Consider the following 24452-nt stretch of genomic DNA (forward strand, 5'->3'; position numbering starts at 1 on the left):
GGAGGTATTCAAGGGAGAAGGTAAAGATCAGACAGATGAAGCTTTACAGTTTTACAGTATGTAAGGTCCACAACTGGTGTAAAATTACATGTTTCTGCTTAAAGCAGACTTTCTAGCAAATAATGTGATCCTACTGCAGAAACCCAGCCAAAGCTAATGACATGCTGAGTGCTGAAGTTGGATCAAGTTCAGCCTCAAGCCCACTTGATGTCCCCACCTTTTGTAAGGATTGCAGATTGTAAAACAAAAGAGGGAAAGAAGGTAATGTGTGCTTCTAATTTGATTTGTCACTGTGTGCCACCTAAAACAGGGAGACACTGATGGTGGGCAAGATGGGGAGAAAAGGGACGGGAGGAGCAATGACAGGCGGAGAGCAAATTAAGTTTCCTCAGGGGAATACCACGGTGGCAGAGAGGGAGACAGAGAAAAATGGGGAAGACGGGAGGGAGGCTGGGCTTGCTGCCAGCTCAAAATACTGGTAATCCTTCCACACTCATAAACACACACACACACACACACACACACATTCTGGATTCCGTGCTGGCTCTGGCTTGTCGATATGATGCCACTGTGATTCATGATAGCTAAACCTGCATCACTTTAGCTAATGATTCCCTATACACACAACCCCTCTGTGTGTGTCTGTGTGTGCGAGTGTGTGTATGCGTGTTTTTCTCAAAGCATAGGAGATGCGAGGGCTGATGTCCACATATATTTAAACAACCATTAACCAAACAGACACACACACACACACACACAAAGAGTAATAACACACATAGAATGTATGCACATGCATAATGTAAGTCGGCTGCTAGGAGAGGAGATGGACAAGGGCCATATCATGCGACACTCCCATCCATAAACACAGTCCTTTCAGTCCTATTCAGATACATACTGAAGTAGTACACATCAGTGCTATGTGACTAATCTATACATCTGATTCCGTAGCATTTTTGACACAGCTAAACAGATACACATCTACACAAGATACGTTTTCTTGTAAGTAGCACGTACTGTTTTTGTTATCGTTCTGTCACAACAAGCCATATACCTCCCACTGTGCACGAATGAATCAAGTCTAGATTAATTCAACACAATAGTAACACAGTAGATAGTGACCTTGGTCACTTTGCAATTGTAGAGAGATTTAGAAGAAACCTTTTTAAATTGAATGACAGTGATACTACAGCATTTACACAAGTGGCAAGTGTTTCTTAGGACTTCTAGTTGTAAAACCCCAAATTAGTGATGAAAATGTTCTGTATGCTAAAAGATTTAGAAAAAGAGGAAGAACAAGTTACGGCAATGTAATCAAATTAAAGCCTACTATTTACAGCAGTAAAGCCTCCACAGTTATCAATGTTACAATTTGCATTCTTCTTGGTATCGAGATCTTTTCTTCTAGCCACCTTCATCACAAATCAAGGTCAACAGGGTCTGCTCAGCATTTTTTTATACAGTATATGTCACAGGGTATGATAGGAAATATAACATGTAACACATCTGCATGGAAACATCTGCATTTGTTATGACTACTGATAATAACTGACTTAATAACACCCAGAAGCTTAATAGGACTGTGGCCACCAACCTGAAGCAAAATATAGTGCAAACTTTATTAGATCCTTGGCCAAAGAGCACAGCGGGGTCTTCGATCTTAGAAAAATATCAAAGCAATGTTTTCTAAGAGAGATAAACCATCTGCAAAAGCAAAATCTAGGGTTGAGTGGCGTGTATTCTAAAGAATAGAATACCCACTGAAAACTCTAAGGACCGTGGATTTTAGCTGCCAGTAACATTTGAACCAAGGCCACCAAAAGAAAAGTCAACATGAATTGTCCACGATTTTTGATGTATTGTTCCTTTTATTTATACTCTAATAACAAACTATTTATTTGCCAACAACATTCTCAAAACACAGGCACCCCCAATCAACCTCACAGTTACAATAATTTCATAATCCAGTATAGTTAGGCTCAAAAGACATGCCTAGATTTGTACACATCAAGCAATGCTTTCTGTAGATTAATACATTCCATGTAAAAATATGCATGTGATGTTCCTCATTTAAATTCAGTGTAAGCAGGCAGGGTCAAGGTTCACTGGGGATTTACAAAGTTTGAGGGCAATTGCAGTCGGTTTAAGAAGACAGAACACAGAAGAGCACACAGCATGTACACAGACTGTGACCTCGGTCCAAATGTTTCTGTTTTCAGAGGGCTGGATGGTAGGATTAAATAAATAGTATCATAAATAGCTTAGTCGTGTTGGGCTGGACTGGGTTATCAGGGATGGAACAGCACACACACATATAAACATAAAGATATATGAATACAAGCACACAGACACTGGGTGAAGAGCATGCATCCACATACTCTAACACGCATGCGCGCACACACACACACACACACACACACACACAAAGTATTTTGCTGCGAGTAGCAGGATTTGTGTCATAAATGTAATTACTGCTGTCCAACTGTAAGATGATAGAATTAAGCTGCTTTTAAAGAGAGAGAGAGGGGGGGGGGAGAGAGACAGAGAGAGAGAGAGAGAGAGAGAGAGAGAGAGAGAGGGAGATAAAGGATGACAAGCAAGACAAGAGTAACAAAGTGGTTTGAGGGAGATGAAAAAGTGGAGGGTTGGCAGAGAAAAACAGAAACTGTAAGAGGATGCTATAGAAAGAGAAACAATGAGACTGGGAGTGAAAGAGAGAGGATGGGAGTGACAACTAGAGAGAGATAGAGAGAGAGAATAGGAGAGAAGAATGTAAGTAATACAAAAAATGAAAACAAAACACACAGAGAGAGAGAGAAACGCCAAGCTGTCCCAAGGCTATTCTGTTGGCAGGAAGGCAATGGGCTACTTTGAAAGTCAAAATTTCACCAAGGAGCGGCTTGGCAGCAGGCTGCAGCAACAAAGCCAGCAGATTCAACAACAGCACCAACTTCGAGTACACCAAGGCACACTTTAGAAGCTCTCATAAGGAGATGCAACTCAATTTCTCATTGCTATTTCTACATTATACACACCCAGAACCTGTTTTGTTTTTTCAGTGGGGAGAGAATTTGACTTCTCTCATGCGTCCCATCAGTGGAAGTTCAATCGTGCTCTCCAACCTAGAGTTTGAGGAAAAAATGCTAAATCACAGCCGCAATTCTTCACCATCCAACCCAGCTGCTATAGCAGGATATACTGTGTTAAAGAAAAAAGCATTGTGAAACCATCAATCAGTGAATGTTTCACGCAACATATACTTAACTTCTACGTACGTAAAAAACATCCTAAAGGCAATGATATGGCTCTTAAATTGTGTATTTACATGCCTATGTATGTATATTTGCAGTGGCATGGCTGTAAAGGGAAGATCATTCCTGTAAGCAACATTTTCTTATATTATTATTTGTGTATGTTATGTGGTTCTATCTCCCAGCAGATGAAATGAGGTTTTGCTATCCCACAGGGCTCCATAATAAGTGAATGGACGTCATAAACCGTAAAAATAAATAAACCGTGACATCATCCTCAGCCTCATGTCAGTATTTACCGGTTCCCGCTGAGTTTAATGAAGGTACTGCTGCACCGAACAGCAACAGCTAAGAATAAATACTAAGATATTATAATGCAAATATCCCATAACAACAATGTACCGGGCCAAATTATCAACAATGTCAATGTGTAGTCTTTAAGCAAGGTAATAAATCTTAAAGGGGAACAACGCCCAATTTCAAAAATATTCCTAAACAGGAACACCTCAAATCCAAAAACTAGAGAGCTAAAACTCTGTCATTAAGTATAAAGTTCGAACTGCTCCTAAGACATTGAATTAGGAAAGGTGTTATAGATGACACTGAGAGCATCCAGGGAAATGTATAAGGGTACATGTTCTGTTTCTCAACTGAGAACAATACAGGAGAATACAGCTCATGTGGGTCTAAGAGAGATAACTAAATCTGTCTCCAATTCATTGTCTATGGAGCAGCTCCACACTTTGTACTTGATGACACATTGAAGTTTGAGACTTACTTCTCTTGTGTCTGGCTTCGAGAGAGAGTAGCTTATGTTCACATTTATTAATTAAACTTTCCTAGGCCATGGGAATAACATATTGGAATTCTTCATTTAGGTGGTGTTCCCCTTAAAAGGTCCAGTGTGTAACGTGTTTAATTGTTCATTATCAAAATCTGTGTTGCCCGTTCACAAACTTGTCCTTTTTCATGAATATTGACCACCACCATCAATTCCAAGTATTCCTTTTGGCTTGAAATTTTACATTTGCATTCGCATGAACTGGGGTAGATGCTCCATATTCATAGCCTCGTGAGACCGTCCTGATCTCGCGAGCTCCAGTTTTCCACTCGCAGATCAGTCTGGCATCTTGAGATAGAGAAAATTTGGAGCCGTTAGCCAAACGACCGGGCCAATCAGCGTTGGTTTTGAGGTGGGTTAGGTGGTGATAGACAGATGGTTTATCCAATCAGCTAACCAGTATTTTTAGACAGCGGTAGCCCTAATTCTGTTAGCCACTCGCTAATGCTTTTTTTCTCTTGGATCCTTCTTTTGGAATATGGTCCAGGAACCTGAAATGGTGTCTTTTATTCCTAAATTCTCGTTACACAGACGTCAAATATCCTTTACCGACATGTTGCTTGCTTGCAGGAGCTAACGAGCTATGCTTTGCCTGCAGCAGCAGGGGCGGGCTTGTGATTGTATTTTCATACGCTTCGTTGATCTGATTGGTTGATTTGGCCCGTCTATCACCAACATAGGTGATAGACAGATGGTTCATCCAATCAGCTAACCAGTATTTTCGCCCCTTCCCAAAAGTTCTCCAACGGAAAGTTCCCAGATGGATATGCCGAGCAAATGCGAAGCAATCCATCTGGCGGAGTCAGGTTACCATATTTATGCACCATCTTGAAATACGTTAGCCGGTAAGGGACATACAGGACATACTGCTCCGCCTTTCGCGTTTTCGCTGTCACATGATAAACTCACGGGTGCTGCTAATGCTGCTAATGGGTATCATAGCTTCCGGCCCCGGGCAAGTTTGAAGAAGGAAACATGGAGGACCACACATATTCAAAATCCAAATTTCAGGAACACGAGTCTTCTTCTTCGCCCAGAAAAAGAAAAAGGATATTGAAATGAGCAAGAGACCGGCTTTTTGAAGCGTGAAGGCTACCGTAGCTGTAATACGTAGCTTGAACTGCGTGGCATGAGAGAGTTGATTGCGATATATGATCTCAATGCTAGATGGGAGAAATTCCTACACATTGGACCTTCAACTGACACACACAGCGTAAAGTTAAAGCGTACAACCAAAAATAACCATAACAATCACACTGTCTAGAATTAGCCATCGTGAAGTTACCCATTTAATTTGCCCTGAGCAATTTAGTCAATACATGCATATTTGTTTGTGTAAAATGAAATCAGACTTACAATATATTTATATTATAGTTTCCTTACTGTGAAACCATTTGAGTGTCCCTTTTGTTTTATCTGCAAGCTGAAGATTCCTGATAACCTACTTTTCAAAGTCAACTGTTACTCAAAATGACCTCAGTTCACAGAGAGACCTAACCCTTACCCTAACCCAACCTTTAAAAGTCAGAAAAGATCTGTCTCTGAATTTTCTATTTTGTATACAGTGAGAGGAATTTATCAGTAGATACAATCATTTTTAATAAAGACCTCTTGTAGTGTCCTGTAGTTTGAGATGTGGACCAGAGTTACAAGAGGCAGTATCTACCTTGTACACAAGCAAGCACACACACTCTTCCAAAATGAATCCATCAAAGGGAAGGTAACTGATTAGTTCAGGACAGAAACAAATGGCTCCCCTCTTTCTTTGCCTCTCTCTCTCTCTCTCGCATCATACAATATAGAGTACAGTACATGTCAGTGATCCGTGTGTGGAGCCTGATAGAGATGAATGGCTCTACCAGCAAGACACGACAGCACTGACCATCTCCTGATTACTGCTCACCTTTATTGGCTTACTGCGGGAGATGGAGAGGGGTCAAAGGGCATTCAATATACAAGAGAGGCAGCCAAGAGTACACACAAAGACAATGAAGCGTCAGTGTGTGTGCTACCACATCAGACAGAGAAAAACACATGGACCAGCAAAAGGTATTCAAGATCAGGCGCACACACACCTTCACACAAAGTAAATAACAATGGTAAAAATGATGGAGAAGCAGGCATTGCTTAATTCAGCTGTTTGAATTCTGTGTCAAAGAACGGTTGTTAAAGGAGAATTCCGGGCAATTTTTACGTTAATCTTGATCGCTAAAAATATGCGAGTACAGTTGATAGAAGGAAAAAAAATGAGCCAAATTGGTCCCCACAACAATCCACGAGCGCCCACTAATCTGGCTATGTCCTCCAGAGGACAGGTCATGCCTTCGCGACGAGAACTTGAAGTTTATTCACCCTCAAAAATAGTAAATTGAGCACTGTGGTGGTTATAACCATATCAATGACTATGTAACTACATGGAAACAGGCCAAATGATGATGAACAGCGGGCGCTCGGTGGATTGTTGTGGGTAGTGGGAGGCGACGAAGGTGGGGAGGAATCAGAAGCAAGGATGCCGGTCGGGCCTGCTAGTCCGGCTAAGGGAACTACCACACAGATCGCCACTGCCAAGCCTCCTACTCACCAACACCAGATCGATCACACACAAAATGGATGAGCTACAAATACACACGGAACTGCTGCGTGATGATTATCACAGAAGCCTGGCTGAACACACAGCAGCTAGCAGCTAGCAGGGCGAGCTAGCTACCGGCAGGATAGAGACAGGGTAGGTGAATTTAAACAATGTCTGAGTTGAAAACGTAACTTGTTGTCACATAAGAGCCCTGTTCATGTGGCACAGACATTTTAATTGCATTTTGTGTCTGTAAAGAGGCACAAAGGCACTCTAAAACTTGCCCCAACAACTGCCGTTTTAGCTCAGTGGAAGCTCGTAGATGTAGCTGCAGCTACTTCGTGTTGACAGCACCCATTCAGCTTGTTTTTTTTCTTCTATCGACTGTACTCGCATATTTATAGCGATCAAGATTAACGTAAAAATTGGCCGGAATTCTCCTTTAAGAGGCAGCGTGTGGTGTTGCAAGTAGCGTTCGTACACATGCACAGAGAACCACGCAAATACAAAGGGAACACAGAAAGATATGCTGCTCTCCCTGTGACAAATGCCCATCAATCCACATCAGCCTAACAAGGTGGCTTTCAGGTTAAATCCACAGCAAAGTCTGCAAGAGCCAGAGAGATCTGGGAACAATATAAAAGGGGCGAAAAAGAGTGGGGGGAAAAAAAACGAGAGATGGGAGAAATGAAGAGACAATCACAGAGAGCAAGAGGGGGGATACAGAAAGATGAGGTTCTCTAAAGACGCATTTTTGGCAGAGTCTTGTCAGTGTGTGACTGTCGTAGTCAAAGTCAAAGTTCCACTAGGGAGAGATTCAGACAATAGTCGGCACCAGCCTGCCTCAGCATCACACCGGCCCCCTGACACACACACACACACACACACACACACACACACACACACACACACACACACACACACACACACACACACACACACACACACACACACACACACACACACACACACACACACACACACACACACACTTTCAGAGAGATGTTGTTCTTTCTAAGCTCCTCTGCCTGTTTGTCAGCCTCTAAGCCTGATGGGCGTTGGCAAGAAAGAGAGTGGCGAGAGAGACAGAAAGCTGGTAGTGGGTTGGAGGAACCACAATACAGCAATACAAATACATTAAAACTGAAAACGACAACAAAGGCAGACAGGCATTTTGGCTGTTGAGTACTTTCATAATACCAGTTTACTGCATGATAAACTTGACTTGGGTCTGTGGCTTTGAGCTTGCGCATGGGAGTGTGTCCTCACAGGTATAGACGAATGAGAATAATTCCACAATAGTATAGCACCTTGGTTGAGCAGACTGGATTGGCTGTAGTGATACATTCTCTCTCTCTCTCTCTCCCTGTCAGAAGTAGCTCACTCTACCTTCTAGTAACGTTGGACACACCGGTCTTGAGCGAGAGAGAAAAAAGCGTTAACGTGGAACGCTATCACACTTTCCTTTCTCCCCTCATTGGACTAAGTTTGTGGACACTACTGTGTGCGTGCATCAATAAGTAAGTCGGATGTCCTGTATACGGGACGATGTTATGCAGGATTTATGAATTTACTTTAGCAACAGTAGGCAAACTCATGAGGGTGCTATTTTATGTGTAAACTAATATTGCGCATCTGTTCATGTGCGCTGCAAGAGTTTTGTTTCTGTTTAATGAATTTGTTATTCAGTGCAAACATAACCGAGAATGTAGTTTAATCTCAGTAATGATGGTATATTAGGTTATTACTGTCACTCTGTTGAAGGCAAACGTCCCACTGTACTGTCGTTACGCAGATCACGGACATCTGATTGACTTTACTGCACCGTACTTAAGCGAAAGTAGGTCAAGTTGTAAAAAACTGCACCTACCAGCAGGGCAGCATTTACAGAGGGCATTTAAATGTATGTCTGATTGTTTCTATGTTAACTGTTAGCCCATAGTAGTAGAAAAATATATTTATGTAAAGAGATATGAGATATAGTAAAATTACCCCCCCTCGACGATATCATTGTCCATCGCCATGTTTTGTTTTACTGTAAACATCGTCAACTGCCAATTTAGGGGACGCCCAACCCTAACTGTAACTGTATTTCACATGTTTCCTCTTCCACAGCTGATTTGATTTATTACTGGAATGACTGAGCTCCTATTTCTCTGTGCCACCACAAAGACGTCAGGCACGTCTGACCACAAAGCCACACACACACACACACACACACACACACACACACACACACACACACACACACACACACACACACACACACACACACACACACACACACACACACACACACACACACACACACACGCCACAATTTCTTATCATTTATTAAATATGTTAGTGTTTATTAATGACAAGTATGTTTTTTTGGGGGTTTGTATTTTACTGAAGCGAGTTTCAAAGATTCGGTCAGCTACACCCTCCACACACGGGAAATGCATTTAGTCACAAAAACACCGCTCACTTTCAGGAAAGGTTTCCACACATGAATGCACGCACTCATACACGCACATACACACACACGCCTTGTAATATGGTTTCCCATTTCCGTCACTTTGCATGTCCGATTCTGCAAAATTATAATATAATGTGAAATCTTCCAAGGTTCACATTTTCCACAGGATGATGGAGACTTTCCATTTCCATAACATTACCATAACGGTCATAGTTTTGTGTGTTTGTGTGTGTGTGTGTGTGTGTGTGTGTGTGTGTGTGTGTGTGTGTGTGTGTGTGTGTGTGTGTGTGTGTGTGTGTGTGTGTATAGTGTCTGTGGTGCTGTTGCCCAGTGGTTTCTTGGTGTGGGTAGGGAAAGACCATAGCTGGAAGTGAAAAAAAAAATCATTCCCAGAATTTAAAATCCTCACTTCCCAAGACACCGCCCCCTTCTCACCAAGGTCCAGGCAGCTGTCTGTCATCTCAGCGCTGGGTTGTTGGAAGCATTTCAGTTATAAAAATACATTAGAGTTTAGAAAAGGGAGTTGGAAAAAAACCTCACGCTTGCCAGGCACACACTCTCTTTAACAGCTCTCTGGTCTTTGTGGCATTGTAAAACAGAAGAAACATTGACAAGCAACAGGTACAAGGAATAGGCTTGAGTAAAAAAAGTAAATTGTAGTTAAAAATGTCAGGAAATCAAATGGGGAAAACGATATTAAAGGCCCTTAGAGGCTGTACCGGACATTCAACAGGCATATTACTGGGTACAGCACAGCAAAAACTAGAAAGGTTGGGAACTATGGTTAGATTTGGAGATAAAAAAAATAAACAGCTTTCACTTGGCAACATTCAGGTATCACTGCACCCTAAAATGCAGCTCAAATTAGACTCAGTGATAATAGATAATGCAACAGTAACCAAATGACTCAGTTAAACTTGCTGAAATTGCCACGTTCTCTGTCCCTGTCTAAGATTCCAGTCAATAAAAATAGAGTTAAAGGACGGGGTGAACCTTATAAACTATTTCTGTTCTGCAGTATTTGTTCTCAATAGGCATTTCAAAAACAACCTGTAGCCCACAGTGCAGCACAATAAAGGGGAGAAAACTAAAGGAAATACAGTCCATCACTTTCATCAGTTTGCCCCATATTCCACACAAACAAGAAAAATGTCACAGTGCCCAAAACTCCCAGGGGGCAGTAAAACCCCCGGGTTCAGGTGTTTGGTTATTGCACCAGCAAAGTACAATAACAAATAAGGCCAGTCCTGCCATATTTCTTAGTTCTATGACCTTGTCTTGTAGAGGCTCCCTGAACATTTACATTTACTGTGTTTTATTGTGCTTACTTGGTGGGTATTCCTGAATTTGCATAAGTGGTTGAAAACAGCCCCCTAACAGCCACGCTTTATACATTCGCTATATTGTTCATCTCAAACTGCCAGCCGTATTTCCCAAGCTTGCTTTATTTCATTCAGTCAGTTCTGTCAATGAGAAGAAAAAAAACAATGCTCTCTAGTTTACTGGAATAAAAAGGGGAAGTCATTGACAGTGAGACTGACTCTTTTTACACCTGCAAGCAATTCATAGTTACTCAAGGTCTTTCCATTTTACAGTTTTCTGACAGTGAACAGGGCCATGCAAATGTCAAAATAATAAAAGCTGAAAAAAGCACCAATGGATTCAGTTTGCCTTTTGACAAGCAAGAGCTTTGTTTTAGAAACCTACAGAAATATGCAACCATAGTCTATGACACTAGAGTTGTAGAGTATTTTTTTTTTCTTCTCACAAAGCCTTACCTCTCCATGTTTACCGTTTCAATCCCTCTAAAGTAATCCTCTTTTCCTGTGCAAGATGTTCCCCTGTCTTCCTTTTTACATCACAATATCTTGTCCAGAACACATGGAACACTGTCCCAAGTTCCTGCTCATACAGCACACTTTTTGGACTACGGTTACACTTAAGCTCTAAAGCCAAAATGAGAAACTGAGAACGCAAAAGGAAAAAGGACGTTTCCCCCCATTTTTCAGCTGTTAGAAGAAGAGGGACTTCAGTTTTCATTTATTAGGGGTTCATTCTAATAAACTAAATGTTAAGGCTCTGCCTTGCATCCTGTCTTTTACGCTCCTCATATCACCTTGCTTGCTACCTTTAGAATGGTTATCGACCTAATACCATGTACAGCAGAATGTGGAAAAAGCCTGCACTGATTGACACCAACAAAGTGGCAGAGAGCAGGACAGACACACATGGAGTGGAATAAGGCAGAGTGCTCTTACGTTCAAGTAGCTCTAGATGAAATGGGGGAGACTTCAAGGCAAAGTGAAAATAAAAGTTTGACATCAAACTTTTAAAAATAGAAAAAGTGTGTGCAGGCTAAGGTGAGGGGTTTTGAAGGATGATTGATCTGTATTTCCCTGCTTTCCTTTTAGATGAGTGTGTCCTCCCTCATTCTATCTTCGTTTCTCGTACCCGTAAAAACAAGCTTGTCTATGTGTTTCTATAAAACAATTTGCAAGACAATTTGTCTCGCCCTTCTCTTTTCTCTCCAGTCCTTTTGCAAATCTTACTTTCATTTGCACTTACAACAAATTAAGGAGATATTTCTAGAGGGAGGTAGAGAGGACCAAGTGTACAGGAGATAGAAGAGGTGGGATGCAAGAGGAGAAGTGGCATGTAAATGCAACTGGAGATGGGGAAGAGAAAATGAGGGAGCATGGTAAATAGTGACTTCAAACACAGAGTGATGATGGATAACTTGAAGTGAAAACGTGATTCACGTGAAGTGATAGAAACAGCAGAGGCTGTTTTGATTTGATTGATCTGTTTGTAAAAAATAGAATTCAAACTAGAAGAAACTGTGGCTGTGGACATTTCTTTCTTTTTTCCTTTTTTTGTGCTTTTGTCGTCATCTTTGGATAACACCCTTCTTTGAGAATTAGGCAGTAATTTTAAAAAAGTGTGTACGTGTTTCAGTGTCTCTCTATACTCTTTTGATGCTCATTGATGATGTGCAGGTGTAGGTTGTCTGTTTTTTTCGTTACCTGCAGTGTTTCCAACCAAGGATCCGACGTTGCTTTCATCTGCCACTGAAACAGAAGGAATACATGTTAACACACATATATACACTCACACACTTTCCATTGCTGTATAGATTCCTCCCTTCCCCTTGACTTGACTTCAGCATTTTTACTTTCTTGTTCCTGCCTTGCCAGTAAATCTGCTGTCCACATGTTCCTCATCCCTAAAACCTTTAATCTTATTGAATTTCTTCTTCTCAGCCTCTCCTTCTCTCTCCATCATTCTCTCTTATTCTTACTGTCTTGTTTTACAAGATGGCAGAGTAGCTGAACTTTTTTCCTGTGATGTAAAGTCAGCTTCACTGCTACTGAAGTCATTTTCCTTCCTCCCTTCTCTCTCACTTCATTTGTCATTCATCCTCCCTTCTCCCCTTCCTTCCTGTTTTTTCCACTACCCCTCAATCTATCCTTTTCACCTTCTGCCCTTTACCCTCAACTCTCTTTTCAATGTTTTCATTTTTTCTTCGGTTACACCGATTTTATATAGCCGTGTTCTCCTCCCTCTTTCCCTCCTTTGATCACCATTCTCTCAATCATTGCTCCTTGTTGATCCTCCTTTCACTTTCTGCCTCTCCCGCAGTCTTTATTTTGCTTTTTCTCCCTCCTTCCTAAAGCCACAAAGCAGCCCAATGCCAACACATTGACTGGTAGCACTCACACATACACGCGCACACGCACACCCACACAGCTTCTCCCAGCACATAATTTTCTAATGAAAACCAATCCTAAAGTGTAATTCTAGCTCTCTGTGTGTGTGTGTGTGTGTGTGTGTGTGTGTGTGTGTGTGTGTGTGTGTGTGTGTCTGTGTCTGTGTGTGTCTATGTCTCCTTCAGCAGATCTGTAGATGCCACGTGTGTGACGCACACAGAGGCATGGTCAAAAAATAAAGTTTGAACTAACTTAATTACTAACATGTAATTAATTCTGATTAAAGTGACTATATGTAACTTTTAATGTTTCTAAAGCTCAGTCAGAGTCATTTTTCATACAATGATCTTAAATGACCTGTGACAGCAAACGAGACTAACAGTGAAAAGAACGATATTTTATATAGTTTTTTTTAGTAAAGCCTCTGCCCGGGTTAGATTTTTCCCGCGCAGCCACAGAATGATTTGCGGCAGGAAGACGGCGCTACAGTAACACATTCTGATTGGTCACAGATTTTTTTTGTAACACCGGAAAGCCTGTGTTAGAGTGTCCAGCCTTTGGTAAAAGGAAGCAGGAGATTACTTTATATAGGTCTAATTGTATTTTAATGTTATTTTACAAGTTGTAGTTATGGCTGATACTGGGGCAGGACCATCACAATAAAGAAGGAAATTAAACGAAGAACAACTAAAAGCTAAAAAGAAAAAAGAAAAGTGACAGATGACGGGTGATAACGCGAGTCACACTCGGTCGGGCTACCAACAGATGGAGACAATTACGGAATTGTAAATGATTCAAAACCCACCCGAATTGTAGCCTCGTGAGACCGTCCTGATCTCGCGAGCTCCAGTTTTCCACTCGCATTTGATATGCTGGCATGTTGAAATAGAAAAAAAGGGGGGGGGGGCCCCCCAGCCCCGGGGGAAAACCGGGTGTTTTGGGGGGGGGGGGGGGGGGATAGACAGATGGTTTATCCAATCAGCTAACCAGTATTTTCAGCCAGCGGTAGCCCTAATTCTGTTAGCTGCTCGCTAATGCTTTTTTCTCTTGGATCCTTCTTTTGGAATATGGACCGGGAACCTGAAAGGGTGCCTTTTATTCGTAATTCTCGTTACACAAACGGCAAAAATCCTTTACCGACATGTTGCTTGCTTGCTGAGCTAACGAGCTATGCTTTGCCTGCAGCAGCAGGGGCTTGCGGTTGTATTTTCATACGCTTCGTTGATCTGATTGGTTGATTTGGCCCGTCTATCACCAACATAGGTGACAGACAGATGGTTTATCCAATCAGCTAACCAGTATTTTTGCCCCTTCCCAAAAGTTCTCCAACGGAAAGTTCCCAGATGGATATGCCGAGCAAATGCGAAGCAATCCATCTGGCGGAGTCAGGTTACCCGAATTGGCCCTCAGGTATGTAATATGTCTATTTCATTCTTTTATTTTTTATTTTTTAGTTTATTTATCAAGGACAATGCAGCGCACATTATTACATACAATTATCATAGTCAATCCATAACAATGTGAGTAGATGTGTTGCATAAAAAAGGTTTCTAGCCAATTGGTTAATTTGCAACCCCAGTCCTCTGTCAGGCCTTTCTAAAAAATGTATCCAAATATAATTTTTAAAAGAACTACATAGTGTGAGTTACACAGTCATGCAGCTAATAAGTTGTATACTAATACATTACATCAACATTTCGCAGAGTCGTGACCACATTACACAGAACAGCATATCATTCATAAAATAATTTTACAATGCGCGATGTGGTTGTACATCAGTAGCCTCCATTAAATTACGTCCTCCTTCCCTTTAGCGCGGACATTTTATTCATTTTACTCCGTGTTTGTTTTGGCTTACTATTTTCTATACTATAAATAAAAAAGAACCTGGATAGCCTTATCCCAAACTGAGTTAGAGAACTGACATTGTTCTATTGATATTTTTGCGGTGAAAGCACCTGAATGAAAATTATGAACAAAATGTAACAAGGCGGCGAAGGCAGAAAGAGAGAAAAGATGGAGGACAGTGAAAACCAGAGAGGAAGTTCATAATTTGGAACCAATCTTACTCTTACATTTTTAATTGGGCTGGGTCAGAAAATGAAATCAGGACACATTAAATAAAAATGAAATTATGTAACTGACCCATGAATGAAATGCTGACAATGCTTTCTGTCTCGCTTTCTGTTTGTTTTCCCCCTATATAAAACTGTTGTGTGTATGTATACACCTTCCTAGCTTCCAGCATTTTTGTCTTGTTTGTGATGTGTGAGCAATCTGTTCTCCTGAACTTTATGCACACAGAGGGCAGGCTGGGAATAAGAGACACATCACATCTAACAGGAATTCAGGCTAGTCCAAAGGGATAAGATTTGTCCGCAAAGATGTAAGGTCCGCCCCTCAAAACTATTTCTGGATGTAAAACAACATCTTAACCTTAGCTCAATCTTGTTCCCCTACTGTCAGACACTTGTTCATAAGCGGTTATTACTGCTGCTTGATGGTTTGGCAATGAAAACATGTCATGCCATTCAAGCAATTTAATAGAATTAAATGTGTTTGTAACACATTTCGTAAATATGAATTGTGTAAAAACAAAAAAGGAGATGATGTACAGACATACAGTACCAGTCTGTTATTTATATAGAAATGGATGTCTTTGCTATTTAACTAGTCTCCGGCTCTTTTGTCTCACACACACAGGCACACACAGACACACACAGAGACATACACAGACACACACAGAGACACACAGAGACACACAGAGACACACAGAGACACACACACACAGAGACACACACACACACACACACACACACAGAGACATACACAGACACACACAGAGACATACACAGACACACACAGAGACATACACAGACACACACAGAGACACACAGAGACACACACACACACACACACACACACACACACACACACACACACAAAGCTGGCAGTGAAGCCAGCTCGAGGAGGAGGACTGAGGGAAGTGACATTTGAAACAATAAGCTTTTGTTGTGCTGCGCACCAGCCACTGTCATGTTACTCAGATGTATCCATGAGCACAGACATAACTACACACATACTACACGTATTTCTAAAGTTGACTTTTTAACCATCACTGAAATATCACTGAACCCTCGCATCAGAATATCAGTAATCAGAGAGCAACAGGTGACAAAGCTGATGTGGAAAGTGGGATGGCATTGGCAGCAGAAGTAGCCTTTCTGGCTTTTGTGTTGTTGTTTTGTTGCATATATAAAAGACCACAATGAAGCTGAATTAAAATCCTGTGACACAAATTTGTGACCCACAGCTTGAAATTCTTATAGTAAGATTAGAGGGCTCTCCAGCCACTGGAGATGTGGTATTCATATAGTACGTGTGTGGTTGTACAGTATGCAGTGTGTGTCTGCAGAGGTGTCAGTCGGCGAGTGGTTTTGAGGAGCATGCTGTTGGCGCAGCAGCCATGCATCAGCAGTCATATTTTAATTTCCGTGAGGATAAGATGCATGCAGCCACCATGCAGAGCAGTTAAACCAAAAAAATCCCCACCAGTGTGCTGCTGATTCTGAGTCGTACCCAAGTCCATGCTCTTCGAGGCTTTGACATGCTGGAACTGCCACTGGTCCTGGTTCTGAGTAGGAGACTGGGGCTGAGCAAGGCTAGAGGTGTGAGAGTTTTCCCTGGAAGACATTGATTAAACAGTTATTTGTTTCATTTGCTACTATATAACACTACTGCGTCCACTTTTATCATTTGTTCTGGTTTATCATTCATATGTGCATATCATTCATATACAAAGCACTCTGGATGGCAACTTTGTAAGAAAAAAACATACACTAACACACACACCTTTCTTGTAGATAGGAGTGTTGGTTAGTGCTGCGGAACTCTGTTTCATGTCCATACAGCTCCCCCTCCTCTTCCTCGTCCATGTAAGAATAACTCCCATTGGTCACTGAAAAGCAAAAAAAAAAAAAAAAGTCTGCATTGAGGATGTGGGAAGTGGAGATATGATCAGAGATGCAAAGATTTCAAATGACCATGGACTTCTATTCTGGAGCAGCTGTGATATTCTCAAATTAATTTTGGTTACAATAAATACAAAAACTTCTCCTACAGCAAAACCCATCTCTCCACTGTCCATTCATATGCTAAGCAGGTTTTGAACACCCATTAGTACAATACAGTATAATACCCTTCCTTCTCAATCAAGCGTGACACTGATGAGCGTTTTTAGTTGGGGTCTCTGTTTTTCCAGGTCAGAAGAACATCTCTTCTCTCACTCATTGGCTAGCCAGACCCTGTGCTTTTGTGTAGGATAGAGCCATTCTGACCAATCCAAAAACAGTTGGCCAGCTCTCTTACACACAAACAACAGCACAAGTGTCTGCTCGCAAGCTTTACAGGGCCATGCATAAAGATTGGGACAAACATAATGAGAATATGGACGATGAGAGATAAAGTGGACTATGCTGCAGGAGTGCTTGGAATGTATCTGAGAATAGCCCGACACTTTTTTCCCCCCCAACAGGTGAAAAATGGTCACTCTGTAGCCCCTTTGTTTATCAGTGTTTTAAGCCCCCAACGTCTCCTGGAAGGCACTAGGATTAGGCAATGGTTATGGTTAAGGTTAGGGTTAAGATTAGGGTTAGGTGCCTTGAAGTCAACGGTCGCAGCGCTGCCTGGAAGGAGACGTTGGGGGCTTAAAACACCATCGAGCAGCCCCTTTCACACAGCCTGTTCAATGCAGGAAAGTTGTTCCTCTATTCATTTTTATGTGTGGTGAAGTAGAGCGTGATGTATTTGATGGGAGTTGGTGGTTCAACGTGCCGAAATGCCACCAAAATGTGTGACGATTCCAGAGGCATCTGATAAAAATAAATGCATAAAATGCAGAAGGATTATTTCAAATGAAGTACTCTATTAGTATCGGTATCAATATGAAGGTACAGGTATTGGTACTGGTATCGTAATTTTTTAAACAATAGCAGCATTATGGTTCGGTGTAAAAAAGAAAAGCCGGCGTGATAGCGGATCTTCTTTACGGCAGAATTGCGGAATCTCTGTGTGAAAGCTGCTTCTGTGTCCAATTGAAATGCAATCAATTAACAGTGACCATCTACAAGTCTACAGGAGGTGATACTGATTTGATACTCAAACAATGGGTGAAGGAAAGCTTTGACCAAACACAGACCACTGTGTTAAATAGTTACTATAAACCTATTCCATAAAAAACATAAACTCATTTGAGAGCCTCCTGACAAAAGGTCTTGAGAATAAAAACTAGAGTGGGTGAAAGACAAGAGAAAGACATAAGATAGAGAGAAACATAAGTAGTCGGATGAGGAAAAATATAAGATGAACAGAGAGAGAATGTTTAAACCACACAGCAAATGCAGCTGCTCTACATGTGCAGAAGTAGCTGCAGATGTAGCTCAGTGATACGGCTGTGTCTGCTTGATAAACGAGTTTATGACAACTTGATACACAGACACACAATCCAACCAAGCACAATTTACATACAGTCATCACTTCTCAGTGTGCAGAGCTGCCACACAACAAATGCTGGGGAATTATTGCACAATCGTCACTGTGTGTCCTTTATGTGCTTGATTCCCGCACGTGTGACTGAAAGTGAAGATGCTGGAGCTGGAAAGGAAAACAGCAGAGTCTGAAGATATCACACGCTCTCATCTCTATCTCTCCCTCTTTCTCTCTACACTAATCACCTGCTTTATTTTTCTTCTGGTCTCATTCTTGCAATCTGATATTTTGGCTGTCATTTATCTATCCTTTCAGATCTCCCATAAATCATTTTATCTCCCACTCAGTTTTTCAGCCTTTTTTTTTTCTAAACTTCCTCCTTCCTCCTCACTGCCAGCACCTTAATCAGCTGAACTGTCAAAAACACATTCTTCTTTCACCTCACTCACTCACACACTCGCAGGCACGCACCCACCCATCTCCTCCATCCTTTCCCTTCCCTCTCTGAGGGGAAACCAGTGTGTCTACACTTTTGCACATAAATACTATGGCCCATAATTGCCTTTCCGATTTTTGGAATTACATTTTAAAAACAAGGGCCTGTATCATTAAAAACTTCTTTAACTTTCTTTTCAGAGTCAAGTTTATTTTGCCTGAAGATTAATCTTAGTTAATAGACAGAATGCTAAACTGACTGTGACTTTTAATCCACGGAGGATCCACAGACGTTATTTTCCCATTTACACTGAAACCATGGTCAGTGTCGCTGTCTGAGATGTCGGAGAAACAACACCACAACAGGACTTCAAGGTGCATTCAAGTGCACCTTGAAAAAAAACATGATACCCAACCCTACCATTGACAGGTGAACTGATGTTCATGTGTAAAATACTTTAGTGAACGGTGAATACATAGTGTTATTATATAAAGAGATTTTGTATGCTTGTTTTCCTTGCTTCTATGACAACATTGGAGAAGATTGCATAATATTTGAAGGTAGACTAAAACTGTATTTTATTTTAATCCCATCAAGTAGATTAACTCTCCAAAGATGATTAAGAGATGGATAAGAGCTAAAGAGGAAGATCTATAAATGCAAAAAATAACACATCTGCATAAATACATATGTAGGGTATCATTAAACTCAATTTATTCTGCTGCAAAAGCCCATATCGGTGCAAGAAATAATTAATTTTCATCTGAACTTCAATGCCAAATAAAATGGATTCAGTGTGTGAAATAGTTCATTAGCAGAGTAAAATACTGGCAAGTGCACACATATAGACACAAATACACACCAACCAATAACACCCACAAGGCAACAACTCACAGAGCCTGAGAAATGAGCACACACATACACACAGACTGATGGGTGTATGTAAATGACACCATAGCTGAGGTGAATTTGAACAGCAACGTGTGTTCAAGGTCAGAGCTGTTGACCAGATTCAGTGTAAACACACAAAAACAACACTGTTTGATACTGGCCAACAATGCCTGAACCAACACACTCACACAGACGCACACACACACGCACACACACATTTAGCGGCCATTAACACATTTCTATACAGGCACAGATATCATTCAGAAACAAACATACGATACACAAATACACACACAGGCACACATACAGGCAGACACTAACACTGAGGACAACACAAGCATGTATATGTCAAAAGTGAAGAATTTCAATATATAATAATATCCCTGTGTGCCACTGATTTCATTGTTGCATGTGAATTACCGTGTTGGTGTGTTCTTTTATTTATTAATTGCATGTGTGTTTTTAAGGATTTTAGCATTTGCAAGTTTATTTTAATCCGGTTTGCTGTGCCCATGTGTTTTTATAATCTACTGCATGAATGAACTGTTTTACTATGGCAAGACCACGCCCCCCTCCCTTTGACTTTGCCGCAGCACGGCCTGGACTGATGGGCTGAGTAAAGACAGGTGCGTAAAAACTAATGATGAACTGATTGAAGACAGGTGTGGCAGAGAGACCGGGAGCAGTGAAAAAGAGACAACGGAGAACAGACAGGAGGAGAAGGAACACGGGGCAGAGCAATGGAACAGGGACGAAGGGAGCAGTAAGGGCAGGAGTGGTAAAATGTGGGTCTCCGGTGGCGTGGGATTGGTGGTGGATAGGACCGAGGACAGGACTGGAGGTGAGGATGGACGAGAGGACGGTCGAGATCTGAGAGGCCTGTGCTGATGCTCTATGGGCGTGCAGGAGGATGCTATGCAGTGAGACGTGTGGTCGACAGCGGAACGGAAACCAGGAAGACGGGAAAGACGGTCAGACAACGAGGGATAGTCCCACGCCACCCCCACCACGGAGCGAGAGGGACCGAAAGACAGGACAAGTAACATGGCCACAAGTGGAAGGAATACGGATGAGGAGGCAGTAACAAGGAGCAGAAACAGACTGACGGAGAAGGAAGTGTGGCGAACGAGTGGGGGTGCAGATCGGGACACCTTGACAGAGACCGAAGCAGCAGGAGGGATGCAGCCACCTGAGTGACGGATTCAATGCCTGTGTACAGAGAGGTAAAAGAAAGTCCTCTAGCTACCCCGCTGTGCGTGTGGAGAAGAACTGTCCTTTTTGTGTATGCTTGACTAAGAGCTGTCTTTATCCCTCCCAGGGCCTCCAGTGTGGGTATCACAACGCGGAGTGGCGTAGCGGAAGAGAAGCCCAGCCTACCCCCGACGGAATCGGCCGCCCCTCTCGTGACCTGCTTATGGAACAGACTATGACGCATGGACTTGGAGATTGTGGCGGAAGCTCGGACTGACTGTAGCTGACGCTGGAAAGTGTATATTTGTTGCCATGACAACACCGAAAATTAATATAAGCAATCCGTACGATTGCTGGGTAGTTTCATTTTTATACATTATTATAAAACATTGTTAACTGAATTTCGGGTTCTTTATGAGTTAAGTTGAGTTGTATTTTGTCTTTTGGTATATTCAGTACGAACGACTTTTTTATTTTGGTAAGCTACAAGATACAGGACCGGATGTTTTGGTGACGGGCGCGAACGGAGGAGAGAAAGGCGAACGTGAATAGCGAACTTTTAGCTCCTGATTTGTTTTATTCTACTGCTGGTCTACCAGGCAAACACGTTTTTACGGTGTTCCATCATACTTCTTAAAGGAATAAAGGTGAATAAGGACAAATCAGTATGAAGTGTGGACTCCTTCATGACTAGGGTAGCTATACTGACCTCGACGGACTTTGTTTCGATTACCTTTTTAAATCCGGAGAACTGTTATCTTTTTTTTATCCAGTATTTAAATAAAGTGTTAATTTAAGCAGATGTGGTTTCTGGTCCATTATTGTCAGTGGAAACATTGCTGGTATTATTTTAAATAACCTTGGTAGGTTTGACATATACAGTGAGGCAAGCTAACACACACGCAAGCACATACAGATAATATAGGAGTGGGAGCGGATTGAGTCAGTGAGGAAGAGCGATATGAAGAAAGAACAAAAATAACTCTTTATAGCAGGCCAAACCAAGCAATAACAACCAAAAGAACAACCTTGAGAAAATAAAAGCAGGGAGAGAGAGCTGGGGAGAGCAATGAAAGGGAAAATAGGGGCAGAAGAGTCTCTAATTAAGGCTGCAGTATAGATTGCAATATCTGTTTTGTTTGTTTTCAGTTTTGTTTTATCTTGGAGACATTGTTTATTATTCATGATTATTAAATGTAAGCAGTTCTTTACTGAACTTACTGCAAATGATATGCTCACATTTGATGCTGCTTCAATGGCAAAACTAAATCAAACAGAAAAACACAATAATAGAAAATTGAATCAAGTTCAGCTAAAATCAGGGATTGAAAGAGGTAAGAATTAACTGGAACACTGTTTCAGGGGGAAAAGTTGGGGCACAGCAGTGTTCCAGCTGAGTTTTTGAAAATTTAGGAAATGCTTTTATGGGACAAAAATGTGAAAATAATTTTTCTAGCTATTTCACACAGTACAGTGTGTGTGTGTGTGTGTGTGTGTGTGTGTGTGTGTGTGTGTGTGTGTGTGTGTGTGTGTGTGTGTGTAAAAGTATCAGAAACAAGCAATTAGCAGTGAGCAATTTCGTAAAAGCAGGCAGGGTTCTCCCAGTAAATACTGGCCATCTCTATCTCGATTGAAAATAGCCCTGAAAGTAGAGGTAAACGCATTTCGCGATAAATCTTTGTTAAGTGCAAACAGTCCAAATGGTCTAATTAGCGTTCTGGTATATGGTAGCATTTTTCCAAAAAATCAATAACAAAGGCTAAAATCAATGCTTGAAAATGGACCGCTTTCTTCAACATAAGAAAATAATGCTCAGTGTAGATTATATCATGGCCCTATGGGGTTTTAATAAACATAAAAACAACAAGGGAGGCTGTTCTTAATACAAATGTGCATACTTTAGCTACAAAAAATAGAAAATTATCAACGTGTTGTCTTGGTTCAAACTTACCACTGCCCCACAATATTACTCGGTTAGCGCTTGAATTTCATTAAAAATACTAATTACACATTGGCAGACAATAAAAATATAGCAGGTGTAAAGACAAAAAGGTTAACCCCCCCTGGGTTAACTTTGGGCTCGTTATCGTTTTGGATAAGGGAAGATACGGATTATTCCAGGACTCAAAATTAATAAATAAAAAATTACATTAAACCTAAATCAGGCTGTATGTAAACGTCATGTCTGTTAGCCTGCTGACCAAACATTGATGAGAACAAATTCCACTCACCATTAGATGTATAAAGAATGTTGTTCACCATGGGAGAGGGACTGCCGTTAGTCTGACCGTTCACTGGACCCACCAGTCCTGACAGGCCAGAGGAGCTGTCAAATGAGCGACTGGGTGACGCCCCATGTTGATCCTAAAACAAGGAAACAAATACTACTAAACACTTCAAAAACACATTTCAAACAAACCGATAATGGTCACCGGATGGCTACCTACATCCCCATATTTTTTTTAAAGCAAGCAAAAGTAGCTACAATTATTTTAAAGCTTTACTAAAAACTTGAAATTAAGTCATACTGTATGTCATACATACATTAAAAAAAATGATGAAATGTCTGATAGTTTGCGAAAATTGATGGTTCGGTTATTTCTTTTATTGAAAAATGTCTGTTTTTCATTTAAGTGTCTGGTATGAGAATTGCATTTAAATTGAGTGATGACCAGAGGAATGAGTGAGGGCTTTGTAGCCACCTATTCAAACGCAAATAGATGTCGAGGAGATAGAATTAAGAGGAAAAGAGGGAGACACTCAAAGGACAGTGGAGGATCAAGGTGAGAGAGGGGACCACGTTTCCCATGGCCCACAGGGTTGTAACTGTCTTTAACACTGCTTTCTGTGTGTGTGGCATAGACAATCATACTGACACCTAGCCCCCCCCCGAGGGCCCTGTAATAATGTGTTGATGTGTCTCTTTGTGCGTGTATTAGTTCTTTAGGAATTTAATTAGCATTTATTGTGTGTGTGTGTGTGTGTGTGTGTGTGTGTGTGTGTGTGTGTGTGTGTGTGTGTGTGTGTGTGTGTGTGTGTGTGTGTGTGTGTGTGTGTATGTGGAAAACTGTACGTTTTCATTAACATGTATACATATGTATGCCACTCTGGCTGTGTGGTTCAGTGTTTCTCTGAGTGTCTGCCTGTCTGTATAGAGTCAGCCCTCCACTCAAACAACAACCACACCCTCCCCCCACTGAGCACCAGTTCTTGCCCCTCACCCAGCTTCTCCCCAATTCCAACCCAGGACACATCACTCTTCAGTGTGTCAGAGGTCATGTGCCCACTCCCAGCACACATCCCATTAGCCGGTGTCATAGTGCAATCAGATTACTCCCATAAAACAAATGCTTCTTCAGACCGCAAAAAGAGGTTATTGAAGTAGAAAATGTTTGTTTTCAGATAGCGTCAAAAGTGTTTAGAACATTTCTGCAATACATTACAATGAATCTGTTTTTCCTTGGTTTAGTTGTTTTTCCCTTACTCAGAAGTCTAACTGGGCACGGGGTCAGCTGGATGCCTTATATACATTGCATTTGTTATATTTTTTCTGTGTACATATGTTAACTTGTATTATATGTCCATAGAAACAATGAAATCCAAGTAAGTGAAAAATCT

The 24452-nt window shown here is 41.4% G+C and overlaps 1 protein-coding gene across 4 annotated transcripts in view; it reads right to left on the reverse strand.

Moving 5' to 3' along the window:
- The window catches only part of pard3bb (par-3 family cell polarity regulator beta b), a 248643-nt gene that overhangs the window by 101237 nt on the left and 122954 nt on the right, over nucleotides 1-24452 (reverse strand). For 3 of the 4 annotated variants that reach the window (XM_039817957.1, XM_039817956.1, XM_039817959.1), the window contains 4 exons: nucleotides 23066-23198; nucleotides 16682-16787; nucleotides 16382-16512; nucleotides 12146-12190 (listed from right to left, as the gene is read on the reverse strand). In XM_039817957.1, the coding sequence (XP_039673891.1) occupies nucleotides 12146-12190; nucleotides 16382-16512; nucleotides 16682-16787; nucleotides 23066-23198 (415 nt within the window). The remainder of the gene's footprint in view (nucleotides 1-12145; nucleotides 12191-16381; nucleotides 16513-16681; nucleotides 16788-23065; nucleotides 23199-24452) is intronic. The other variant, XM_039817958.1, reaches the window with a different exon arrangement.

The sequence above is a fragment of the Perca fluviatilis genome, chromosome 12 (genome assembly GCF_010015445.1).
Source record: "Perca fluviatilis chromosome 12, GENO_Pfluv_1.0, whole genome shotgun sequence".
Classification (NCBI taxonomy): Eukaryota; Metazoa; Chordata; class Actinopteri; order Perciformes; family Percidae; genus Perca; species Perca fluviatilis.